At 36.4% G+C, this 13901-nt stretch overlaps 1 protein-coding gene across 3 annotated transcripts in view; it reads left to right on the top strand.

The window, feature by feature from the left end:
- The window catches only part of SNCA (synuclein alpha), a 158331-nt gene that overhangs the window by 21300 nt on the left and 123130 nt on the right, over positions 1-13901 (top strand). For all 3 annotated transcript variants that reach the window (XM_023742979.1, XM_023742981.1, XM_023742980.1), the window contains one exon: positions 2679-2821. In XM_023742979.1, coding sequence (XP_023598747.1) covers positions 2679-2821 — 143 coding nt within the window. The remainder of the gene's footprint in view (positions 1-2678; positions 2822-13901) is intronic.

Here is a 13901-nt window from a genome sequence, read left to right as displayed (position 1 = left end):
ATGTGGACCAATTCTTTTTGGTACAGGATTTTGTGTATGTCTTCCATCTTCTTTTGATGCTTCCTATGTCTTTCTTTTTTTGCCTATAGAATCCTTCAATATTGCAAATTGAGGCTTTAATTTTTTCTTGAGTTCTTCCAGCTTAAGAAATGCTGAGTGTGTTCTTTCCTTTTGGTTTTCTCACTTCAGGTCTGTGCACATTTCATTACAATACTTTACTTTGTCTTCAGGAATAACCCTTTGAAATCTTTTGTTCAGTTCTTTTACTTCATCATTTCTTCCTTTTGCTTTAGCCAGTCTATGTTCAACAGCAAGTTTCGGAGTCTCTTCTGACACCCATTTTGGTCTTTTTTTTCTTTTCTGTCTTTTTAATTGCCTTTCACTTTCTTTACGTATGATGTCCTTTATATCATCCCACAATTCGTCTTCAGTCATTAATGTTCAGGGCATCAAATCTATTCTTGAGATGGTCTCTAAATTCAGGTGGGATATACGTAAGGTCATACTTTGGCTCTCATGGACTTGTTTTAATTTTCTTCAGCTTCAACTTGAAATTGCATATGAGCAATTGATGTCCTGCAGTTGGCCCCTGGCCTTCTTCTGACTGATGATATTGAGCTTCTCCATTGTCTCTTTCCACAGATGTAGGAGATTTGATTCCTGTGTATTCCACCCAGCACGGTTCATTTGTGTAGTCACTGTTTATGTTGAAAAAAGGTATTTTCAGTGAATAAGTTGTTGGTCTTGCAAAATTCTATCATTCTATCTCCCATGTAATTTCTATTACCAAGGCCATAGTTTCCAACTACTGATCCTTCTTTGTTTCTAACTATCACATTCCAATCACTAGTAATTATCAATGAATCTTGACTGCATATTTGATCAATTTCAGGCTGCAGAAGTTGGTAAAGATCTTCAATTTTTTCATCTTTAGCATTAGTAGTTGGTTTATGAATTTGAATAATAGTTATATTAACTCATCTTCTTTGTAGCCATATGGATATTACCTATCACTGACAGTGTTGTACTTCAGGATAGATTTTGAAATGTTCCTTTTGACAAAGAATGTGACATCATTCCTCTTCAATTTGTCATTCCTGGCATAGTAGACCTTATCATTATCTGATTTAATATGGTCAATACTAGTCCATTTCAGTTCACTAATGCATAGGATATTGATCTTTATGCATCCCACTTCATTTTTGACAACTTCCAATTCACTAATGCACAGGATATTGATCTTTATGCATCCCACTTCATTTTTGACAACTTCCAATTTTCCTTGATTCATACTTTGTATATTACATGTTCTGATTACTAATGCATGTTTGCAACTGTTGTTTCATATTTTAAGTCATGCAGCATAAGCAAATGTATGTCCTAAAACCTTTACTTCATCTATGTCATTAAGGTCAACTCTATTTTGAGGGCAGCTCTTCCCCAGTTATATCATGAATGCCTTCCAACCTGAGGGGATCATCTTCATGCACTGTGTCAGACAATGTTCCACTCCTATCCGTAAGGTTTTCATTGGCCATTTTTTTCAGAAGTAGATTGCCAGATCTTTCTTCCTAGTCTGTCTTAATTTGGAAGCTCTGCTGAAATCTGCCCCCCACTGGTGACCTTGCTGATATTTGAAATACCGATGGCATAGCTTCCAGCATCAGAGCAAACATACTTACATACAGATAAAAGATAAAAGACCTAAAACTTTGTGGGCAAATGTTACAGAAGCTTAGATGAAGAGGAATTTTTTTATTTTTGCATTGATCTTAGAATTATTAAAAGAGCAGAATATCTTGTTTTTTTGATGCTTTCTTTAAGTGGAAAAATTTTGAAAACAATATAGACAGATTAATTCAACAATTGTATCAGATATAGTTCTAGGAAATCTTGGAGAATTTTTGATATGAGATTAAATCTTTGCTTATAAATATAATCTCCAACTATTTACACTGTCTTTTCTAAACTTTGATATTTTAAATCTACTGAATTACCATTTTTTGGTTTTATGAAAACAAACTGTTAGTGTTCTCGGCAAATCTCTTCATTTTAATACTTAAAATCTAGATCTTTTGTTCTTGTTAAAATTATCAAAAATAAGTCTTATTGTTAAGGTCCTTTCTGTTGCAACTACCTGAGGTTTTATAAATAATCCAAGTTCTTCATAACCATCCCTTAGGCTATTGTTTATTTCTGAGATAGTAACATGTATGAACATATAGATAATATGTGTAGTGTTATTCAGGTGTGATGAAAATAAACATACTGAATGAGATCAGAGAATCAGCATTGAAATTGAAATTAAAAAAATAAATTGTATACGAAGTCTGATATAACTGCACTAGTAACGTAAGCGTTGCTTTTTAAAACTTCCCTTAATAAAATGTAAGTCTCATCCATGTCTCTCATGGCTCTAAGTTCATGATCATTAAATTTCTGAGCACCTTTTAATGTCTGCATGGTTACAATAAAATATCTTAGCAAAGATCAATGTTTGGCTGAACTGCACTCTCATTTAGAAACTTGTAAAGTCTTTATTTCTCCTGATTTTTTATTCATCTATGATGTGTGTAAATACAGGGTTTTAGAATTTAACTGGCAGTGGAAGTGAAATTCTTTTAAGTTGCTGACTTTCTACCATCCATTAATCTGTTACTGTTCTTCATTTATCCCAGTGGCTGAGAAGACCAAAGAACAGGTGACAAATGTTGGAGAGGCGGTGGTGACAGGTGTGACAGCAGTAGCACAAAAGACAGCAGAAGGAGCAGGCACCATTGTGGCCGCCACTGGCTTTGGCAAGAAGGATCAGATGGGCAAGGTATGTTTGCATACATTGTGTGTTTACATTTGTAAGATTGTGAGGTCATGTTGCATTTTCACATGAGTCACTAACCAGGAATAAGATGGCTTGTTATGGATGGAGGGCTGCCTGAACATTTCCCCCATAAAAAAGTATTTCCCTTATATGAGTATTGTTTGCCTGATGTATTAACACAGACAAATGCCATGCAAATTGTACAATAATCATGATTGTTTCATTTTCTGTAAGAAAGTTTGTGAATTGAGCGAGCAGTGAAGTAAATGCCAAAAAGAAAAGTGACATTTCAGAAATAATGGGTGTTTTCATGTTAGCTATGAATCTGGAAATTTCTCTTTGTTGGAATATAACTAATCACTTTGCTAATATCTAAATTTTCAAAATAAAGCCCTTTTACTGCATTTCTTTAAAATGACATCACCTCATATTGTATATTTTCTCATTATACATCAGTTCAGTGACAAATATATGTTTGTGGGAACTGAGACTTAAAATGATATTGACCAGAGTTTATGATTTCTGGATCATTTTAAAATTATCAAAAGAATTTTGAGTTTGCATTGCTTAACAAATAAGATATTGAGGCTCTAGTAAGAGTATGCAAAGACTTTCAGGACTTTCATTTTAAACAAGTAAGTGACTGGAAGATGAGGTGCCAACTAGAAGAAGATGAAAATTTACAAATTTCATGACAACAGAATGATTTTTGTTATGCCCTGATACCATGGCCTCCTTGCTATTCTTTGAATAATGACAGTTTGGAAAAACTAGATCATAAACAATTTTTACTATCCCCAACACAGTTGTTCAGAAAAGCTTAAATGAATAAAAGCTTGTATACACTGTAATCCTGCCTTAATTCCTAAGAGGCTATCTAACTAAGTGTGTGCTAGAAGAATATAACAAAGGCAGGAAATGAAACATATCAAATTTAACATTATGATCTATAACATTTAAGTGTCCTTGACTTATTTCCTTTGACTTACTAGCGCTGTCATGTTTAGCTTGAAGCAAATTTATTTTTAAACACTGGAGTGTTATGGACCCTCTGATTAAATGATTAATCAGATGATGGAAGCCACCTTCTGCTGAGTCATTTAATATTGACTTCACTAATAAGCCATAGATCACAGACAACCTTTCAGATCTCTTGGAAAAAGCATAGACCAGATGCATGCTCTTATATTGTTCGTAAGAAGTTAGTAGTAAGAAATGCTGGGATTAGTGAAATATTTTAATTGACAGTGAACTCTGCTTGAATATTTAATAATGATTGATATGTTTGATTCCTATCATTCTGCTTGACCTCAGAAGATAACCAACATGAATGCTAATCCTATTTAAACTTAAACTAAAAGCTTTGGAGTACAATGAATTGCCTGATTGGTATTTTTGGTAGGAAAGGCATATGCTATTAACAACATTGTGATCTTAGATTAAAGCCTAATATGGTAATTAAAGAAAAAAATTAATGGACTTAATTGGTTTATTTCAAAAGATATCTAATCAGTAACATTTTCCAGTGTGGTCTGTAAAAATCAATATGTCAATATTTTATACTCACATGAGAGTCTTTTAATGCTACATAAACGGTCCCCACTTACAAACACGTCTGTTATGATGGCTCTTCTTTGCATCTGATAGTATTTCACTGGGCTCTGGATGGATGAGCCATGATTTGTAATGACTCTCAATCTGATAAGGTTTGGAATGGAAACCACACTATAATTACATATAAAGTTGTAAGGAAAATAGACTTACTCTTCTGTTCTCATTAAAATTAAGTAACGTTGAAACATTTACTGAGTACTTTATATGTGCTGGATACTAGCCTGGGCACTATGGGAAATATAAAAGTAAATAACATATGAATGGTTCCTGCCTTCAAGGAATGTGCAGCCCAGGCTGCAGGTCTAATTGCCTCCATGAACTACTAACTCGTTTGCCATGAGACCAGAAGGAATGATTGGTGCCTGTCTACCATTGCTGAATGTTTTTCTCAAGGACCCAGCAGATGGATCCTGATCAAAAGGAGGAAAAGTGTAGATCAAAACAATAAATTCCTATGGAAACCAGACTTAGTGGATCCATTGAGACTGAGGGAACCCCTGAATATATTGCCCTGAAATAACCTTTAAATCTGGAACTGAAATATCCTATGAAGTCATCTTTAAACAAAACAAGTTTAGCTCAATTAATTAAGAATGGTGACATTGAATGCTTTACTCTTTTAAAGAATTATCTATATGCAATCAAATTAGCAACAGTAACTCCAAAGCATAGATGAGAACTTTAAGGGACATACAGGGTGAGACAATATGGGTAGAGTTAGTAAGAATGGTGACAGAATGTGAAGAGTGTAACCAATGGCATTGATCTGTACATGCAGAAGTTGTTGAATGAGTGTGTATTTTGTTGTGTTTATTTTCACTAAAATTTTAAAAAAAATTAATTTGAATTAAAAAAGAAAGAGAGAGAAATGTACAGCTCAGGCAGGAAGACTATGATATTTATCACTGGAAAAAAGGAGTGCCTCTAGTCTTTATTATGTATTTGTAATAAGTATATATCCATCACAGAAAAAAAAAAGGTATTTGTGAGAAATGCAAGAGACCTGTTTTCTCAATAAATATCATACTTTCTTTTATTTTTGTCAGTAGACTGTGAAATTACCTTGCATAGATAGAGATAAGAGCCACGATATTTTAGCCGTTTAGACACGGGAACATAAAAAACACTTCCACCCAAGTCCTAGGATCAGAGTTCAATAATCTGTAAGCATTGTGATCCTGCAGTGTGTGTGTGCCTGCAAATCCAATTTCAGTCTTCAAAGGACCGACTGTGATGATAGTTTTATTTGTTAGAGAAATGTATTGCAGGATGGGTGTGATAGAACTGCTTCAAGGCACACCAACAGCTTTTAAATCATATTGTGCAATCGGCTTATTCCTTCCTAAGTGCTTAACATGGATTAAAATTCTGCTAAGTACAATGTGAGAGCAGCAGTGATCGTACTTTTATTAAGAGCACATCTTCGTCGTGCATGTGCTAATGTCTATTTAAACATGATATGATATTTTTGGTAGTGTTTTATTCATCAGGTACTATCATATATAGGATGATTTCAAACTTAGGAGGTTTGCTTTTTTTACTCTAATATCATTGGAGCCACATTTTTAGCTTTAATTAATTCAATGATAATCTTAGAGAAATAGTGATGATATGTTTAGGTGACAGGCATAAAGGGCATAAGAAAACCAGAATCTGTTGCCATTGAGTTGAATCCGACTCATAGTGACACTGTAGTACAGGACAGAACTAGAAAAGCCTCATAGGGTTCCCAAAGCTATAATCTTTACAGAAGCAGACTGCCACATCTTTCTCCCATGGAGCCACTGGTGGTTTCAAACCGCTGACCTTTTGAGTAGCAGCCAAAGGGCTTAACCACTGCACCACCAGGGCTTCTTATAAGGGAATAAGATGTGGTTATATGTGATGATATTCAATAGCCTCATTCCAAACTTCAATGAAAATGAACTTGTTTGTCCCTAAAAAGAAAGATAATTTGATTTTTTGCCCCTTCAAATTTCAGAGAGGCATTCAATGATGTTGTTTGCTTTATTAAGAGAAGATATCAAAAGTAGATTTTATGGTGTCTCAAAATATGCAAAATACACAAAAATCTAGGATATTTGCTTGAATTTCAAAAAACAGAAATAAGGTAAATGAGATGCCAATTGTGTTTTGCATGTAAATATGTAATTATGGGAACTAGTGATGGATGATACATCTCATTAACCCAATTGTTCTTTTACAAGGGAAAAAATTACTAGTTTGTCAACTTAAATATTCGGTAATATTTTTATATGGAACTTCATTAAAGCTCTTACCAAACATTTGAGTATATTAAGTTACAATTTAAATGTCTCTCTCTACCAAGTGATTCTATAAGCAATAAAAAGATATTTATGAAAATTCTAAAAGTAGCATTTAATTCTTAGGAAGGCCATAATGTATATTAATACAAAGAACTCTGAGTCATGAATTATGTTTGTTGAATAAATAACTGATTGAATGAATAAATGAACAAATGGAAAGATCTATATCTTAACTTCCCGATTAAAGATGGGAACTATCTTACCTTTTTTTGGGTGTTCTTCACACTATCTAATACAGTAAGATAAATTATATGGACTCAAATTCATAAGAATGTATTCAGTTACAACTTTTTTGATTGTCATGAATAATGTGAACTCCAATAAAGAAATTACATAGTTTTAACTATCTATGGTTACAAAGGAATTATACAAATCTAATAATCTGCAATAGTAGATCATCTCTAATTCACAAGTTTATACACTCTTATTTTATTATTGAGAATCCCCAAGAAAATGAAGAATTACGCTTTCTGTATGTACTATACTCTTTTACGCAACACAGATTTTACTGAGGATGGACTTACACATTTTCTTAGGGCTCCAGTTATTGCCCAGTGGATTATTTGCTAGTTCTAAAGGAATTGAAAAAGGCATGTGCTTTCTACTTATGTCACTAAGCTATGGGATGTATACAATTATCATGCACAGCATTAAAACATAAAGCATTAAACAGCATTAAAAGTATTTCATCTTTAATTTCTGATGTGGTGTCATATGCAAAGTAGGCACTTTTAAAAAACAGTGTCATTAATTACTAATAACTGTTTATAGTAATAATCTTTTTTCCAATTTATTCTTCCTGCAAAGGGAAATGAAGACAGTTCACAAGTGTTCTGTCTAATGTCTAAAGCTGCTCTACATCTGTTGATTGACCCACTGTAATAGCCAGCTGGCCTTTCTCTTCATTGAGGTTCTTGGTTTATCTGAACCATTTGATTTGGTTATACATAATTATCTTAGTTATCTAGTGCTGCTATAACAGAAATACCACAAGTGGATGGCTTTAACAAAGAGAAATTTATTCTCTCACAGTCTAACAGGCTAAAAAGTCCAAATTCAGGGTGCCAGCTCCAGGGAAAGGCCTTCTTTCTCTATCGGCTCTGGAGGAAGACTTGTCATCAATCTTCCCCTGGTTGAGGAGCTTCTCAGCGCAGGGACCCTGGGTTAAAAGGATGTGCTGCCCTCCTGGTTCTTTATTATTGGTGATATGTGGTTACCACGTTACTGTGCTTGCTTCTCTCCTTTATATCTCAAAAGAGGTTAACTTAAGACACAATCTAATCTTGTAGATTAAGTCCTGCCTCATTAACATCATAGAGGTAGGATTTATACTGTATAGGAAAATCACATCAAATCACAAAATTGTGGACAACCACACAATATTAGGAATCATGGTCTAGCCAAGTTGACACACATTTTTGGGAGACACAATTCAATCCATGACCTGGAGAAAGCAAGGGCTTTAGGTCAGTGAACATGGAGTTGGTCTTGTCTGTCTCACTGTGCTGGGTAACGTTAGCTCACCTCTCTGAACATGAGTTTTCTCATCTGTGAAATGAAAGTGTTGGATTAAATGAGTTCACATATTTTGAGTCTGTGTTTATTGGCTTGGTTTTAGACCAGTTTGTTCAATTATGCATTGCCAGACCTCTAGCAACTCATTTAACCTTTATAAACCCTAGCTACTAACTGTAACTGGCCAGCCAACTGCACAGGATTGGATTGTGAATGAAATGAAATAAAATTAGCAAAAGATAAACAATAAATTGTAATAAATTATTCAGTCATAACATTTTGTTAAGGTAAGCCTGCATTTTCTCTAAGAGTTGTGTTAGGTATGTGGCCATAGAAGGTCTTTTGTGTGTTCACTTTTAGTTTAATGATAGTAAGTAGGTAAATATGTAACACAAAGAAGGGAAAACTATTCACTGAAAATGCCATTTTATTTAGCTAAATAAAATGAAGTCGCATTACTCCTATCTTTCCTTAGATTTCCCCGAAGTAATGTGGTTCCATTGAATATTCAACACATGATATAATTAGAAAGGGTACTGTGCTCAAATAATTTTGGAAGACACTGGAGTAAATAAAGTTAAAGAGTTCCTTTTTTAAAAAACTGAAGAAAATTGTAGAGCCCTTAATTTCGCAAGTTGTAGGGTATGTTGTTGCTAGCTGCTGTGGAGTCTGCTCCAACTCATGGCAAACTTATGTATAATAAAACAAAATGTTGCCTGGTCCCCTGTCATCTTCTTGATTGTTGGCATGTTTGAGTCCATTGTTGTGGTTATTGTGGTAAACCATCTCATTGAGGGTTTCTCTCTTTTTTGTTGACCCTCTACTTTACTTAACATGGTGTAATTTTCTAGCATTTGATTTTTCTTTATGAGATGTTCAAAGTAAGTGAGCCGAAGTTTTTGCCATCCTTGCTTCTAAGGAGCATTCTGGTTGTATTTCTTCTAAGACTGATTTGTTTTTCTGGCATTCCACAGTATATTCAATATTGGGATATAGTTGCTATGTTTCCTAATGCATTTGTGATGCAAAACTCTTACACTATGGACAGTAGTTCAGGGTATTTGGTGGAACACAAGTTTGGGATGTCCCAAACTAACTGAAACTGTCCGCCACTCACACTTTTTCTCCTTTTCTTATTAATGGCTGGTTTTTAGGTCCTGAATTAGACATTTAGGGAGATCACCGGCACTCAGAATCCCTATGAGATTTGCAATTAATTTTACCCCAAAATTTTGGTCTTTGTCCTTGGTTCCTGAGAGATAACCTCTAAAACCTTGAAATTTCCCCAGTGATTGAAGTGTCTTTGCTAGCTAAGAGACCTCCTGACCACACATGAAGGCTTACATTCATGAGGTGATTCAAGTGAGGGTTAGTCAGGCCAGAAAGACCACCATGTGGTATATCAGCTAATCTAGAGGCAGGAGCATAATTCAATCAGTGCCTACATAATGAGGCCCCTAATACAGGCTCTGGACATTGAAGCTACATGGGCTTCCTGGTTGGTGAAAGACACGTGGGTAGGTAGCATGTCCTCGTACTCTATGAGTCTCTTCATTTGTATCATTTTTGCTATAATAAAACTGTAATCGTAACTATAGCACTTTCTATGAGTTCTGTGAGTCATTCTCGCAAATTACTAAACCCAAGCAAGCAGCGGGAGCCAGCAGGTCAGAAGTGATGGGGCTGAGGATCCTCAAACATATGGCTGGTATCCTGAGGGGATAGAGGAAACTCTTGAATTTGTAACCATCAGATCAAAAGCGAGGGTATTGTGGGGACTCTTAAGCTTGTGGTTGTCTTCTGAAGTCTTGGGCCAATTTGGCAGTCTGAAAGACTGTGTCCTTTAACTTGTGAGAACTAACCTAGCTCCAGGTGGTTAGGATCAGAGGGAGAACACTACATGTGCAGCTGGTATCAAAACAGAAGTGACAGAGAAGTGAAAAGTGGGAATTTGATATTTCTCACTCAATCCCATCCCAGAATCCTGCCCTTTTATAGCCATCTTCTGCAAGATCTCATAGGACAAGGACAAGAAAATAACCCTCTTCATTCACATGAGGTTTTGCACCAAACGCTGACAAAACTCTGAGATGACCTAAATGAGGGCAGGTCTGACTAGTTTTCAACTGTAAATATTGGCAGAGACATTTTCTTGGTCCCTTTCCTCCATGCCCAAAGGCAGGGAAGTCCATTAAAGGGAAGGAGGGCAGAGAGTTTCTCCTCATGCTAATTTCCCATGCCAGAACTTCCTAGAATGAGAGCAGCTACAAAGCTGAAAAAATCCAAAGCTCATCTAACTTTGACATCTTCCTGGTAAGCACTAAGGCCTGGTTAAAAACCTTGTGTTTAATCTTATTTCAGTTATTTCTCATGTAATATAGATTTATTGTGCGAATATTCAATAAAGTTCAAGACTGGTATGTTGCAAGAGCTTAATAGGAGTTCAAAGTCCTCTCTTCCCAGGTTTACTTCAAAGTGGGATGATATGTCTGCAAAGGGGGGAAGGAGAAGGGATAGGAATGAGTAAATCCTGGCTTTTGATGTTTTCTGGTTTTCATCCCATACTAGTGCTGCACAGCTGCTAATGTCCTGGGGTAGCTCTCTGATGTGATACATTATATTGTCCAAATGTGCCTGGCTGGTCTCCTCTTGACCTCAGGGGTTTAGAAGGAAAATCACTCTCTCCTGTCACTCACTGCCTCTGCCCTCCATATTTTAGCCAGTCAGCTCCTGCCTACACTTCTTTTCAACACTGATCTGATCCCACCAGAAACCTAGGAATTCCTACCATACCAGTCTCAATTTTCAGGAACCAGGAAAAGTATGGTGAATAGGAATGAACTTAATTCTCCAACTTGGAATGTCAGTCCTCCATGTCTGTATGATTCTTTGCCCATATTCTATTAGCACTGGGAAAGATCAGGAAGTCATGTTACTCGGCAACATCATAGCAGGTAATGAGATTCCCGTCTTCCCTGCTCACCGCTAAAAATAACCTGTTGCCATCAAGTTGATTCCAACTCATGGTGACTCCATGTGTGTCAGAGTAGAACTGTGCTCCATAGGGTTTACAATGGCTGATTTTTTTTCAGAAGTAGATTGGAAGTAGGTGCCTTTCTTCCAAGACACCTTGGGGTGGGCTCAGATCTCCAACCTCTCGGTTACCAAACGAGCACATTAACGTGTGAACCATTTGCACCACCCAGGGACTCCTCTCTGCTCCCAAGTATCACTCAGCCTTATGAGGTGATGTGACTAGTTACCACTCACCTCCACAGAGAAGGGATGAGGGGAAAAAACAAACTCTAATCCTCCACTAATACTTCCCTTCAAATCTTTTTCCCTGAAGACTTCTTCTCCTTCTTTCTTTTTATACTTTACTGATGGAATAAAAAAGTAAATAAATAAAAGGATCTGGCACTTGGACTTTTAGAATGTAGTTTCACTGTTTTCAATCGTGAGTTTATTCCACAGTAACTGTTGACATTTCTATTTAAATGTGAGATGTGGAAGGGGCCAGCCAATGCCCAGGGGCACAGTGCCTTAAGTTGGTTTTTCACATTTTCAGCAATTTTACGTCAGAGATGTCATTTAGTCACCAACAATATGGCTGGAGAATGAATTGATTTAAGTTATTCTTGAGGCTATATTGAAAATCTACATTAAAAGCATTAAAGTTATGCATATTCTTTACCTCAACAATTTCACTTCTAAGAATTTAAATTAAGTTATAAGGATGTCCATCACAGCACTGATTTATAATAAAAGCAGAAAACAGACATTGAAAATTTGGTAGTAATATTTAGTTAAATACATTATGCCATGATGAGCAGCCATTAAAATGTTGGCGTGGAGGAAGACTTACTTAACAACCTGCAATATGCAGATGATACAGTCTTGCTTGCTGAAGCACGTACTGATGAAGATCAAAGACCACAGTCTTCAGTATGGATTACACCTTAACATAAAGAAAACAAAAATCCTCACAACTGGAAAGATGCTCCTCCTGTATTAAGTGAAAAGAACAGGGTGCAGGTTGTACAATAGAGCCTATATCTACTTATTGATTTTTTAAAAATCTGTGTGGTGTATTTGTTTAATCAAGACCTGAAGTGAATGCTCCAGGCTCTCAGTTTTTCCCAATGAAGTGTTCTTATCATCTTGGGCTGGAGAATTCTTTGCTTTGGGGAATTGTCTCATTTATTGTAGGATGTTTGCCATCTCTGGACTTTACTTGTGAAGCACCATTAGTGCTCTTCAGGCATTGTAACCACAAAAAGCCACAAAGACTGTGCCTTAGTGACTATTTCAAGGTCAGTAATTGTAGTCACATTATCTTCCCCTTTGCTTACTTGTATTTTCCACAATTTCCTTTAATGTGTGTGTATTACATTAATAACAAAAGCATAGTAAATAGTATTTATAAATACACTATGTTATGCAACATTTATGTGACTAATCGTTCAGCCACTTTGACTACAATTAGGATTTTGAAATACCAATTTTCCTTTTTAGTGTCCCAGATTCCTCTTACATTCATTCAATTGATTTAAAAAAAAATTATGTTAGTTTTATAGACATTTGTTGTTGTTGTTAGGTGCCATCGAGTCAGTTCCAACTCACAGTGACCCTTTGTACAACAGAATGAAACATTGCCCTGTCCTGTGCCATCCTTGCAATCGTGTTATGCTTGAGTCCATTGTTGTAGCCACTGTGTCAGTCCATCTCATTGAGGGTCTTCCTCTTTTTTGCTGACCCTTTACCAAGCATGCTGTCCTTCTCCAGGGACTGATCCCTTCTGATAACGTGTCTAAAGTATGTGAGATGTAGTCTCGCCATCCTTGCTTCCAAGGAGCACTCTGGTTGTACGTCTTGCAAGATAGATTTGTTCATTCTTTTGGCAGTCCATGGTATATTCAATATTCTTCATCAGCACCACAATTCTAAGGTGTCAAATCTTCTTCAGTTTTTCTTATTCATTGACCTGCTTTTGCACGCATATGAGGCGATTGACAACACCATGGCTTGGGTCAGGCGCACCTTACTCTTCAAGGTGATATCTTTGTTTAACACTTTAAAGAGGTCTTTTCAATAGATAAGTGGTAACTTTGTTGAAGGGTAAGACAGTACACAATACTGGGGAAGCCAGCACAACTTGTGCAAGGAAAGGTCATGGAAGCTTCATAGACACATCCAAACTCTCTGAGGGACTGAATTAGTGGCTGGAAGGCTGTGAGGTCCATGGTCTCGGGGAACATCTAGCTCAACTGGCATAATACAGTTAATAAAGAAAATGTTCTACTTTCTACCTTGGTGAGTAAAGTCTGGGGTCTTAAAAGCCTGTGAGCAGCCATCTAAGATACTCCACTGGTCTCACCACTTTGGGACCAAGGGAGAATGAAGAAAACAAGATACAAGGAAAAGATTAGTCCAAAGGACTAATGACCGTAACTACCACAGCCTCCACCAGACTGAGTCCAGTACAACTAGATGGTGCCCGGCAACCACCACTGACTGCTCTGACCAGGATCACAGCAGAGGGTCCTGGACAGAGCTGGAGAAGGATGTAGAACAAAATTCTAACTCACAAAAAAAGACCAGATTTACTGGCCTGACAGAGACTGGAG

Source organism: Trichechus manatus, unplaced genomic scaffold (genome assembly GCF_000243295.1).
Source record: "Trichechus manatus latirostris isolate Lorelei unplaced genomic scaffold, TriManLat1.0 scaffold00228, whole genome shotgun sequence".
In the NCBI taxonomy this organism is placed as follows: Eukaryota; Metazoa; Chordata; class Mammalia; order Sirenia; family Trichechidae; genus Trichechus; species Trichechus manatus.
The sequence above is the reverse complement of the archived record's forward strand: the minus strand, read 5'-3'. Positions and strand labels throughout refer to the sequence as shown.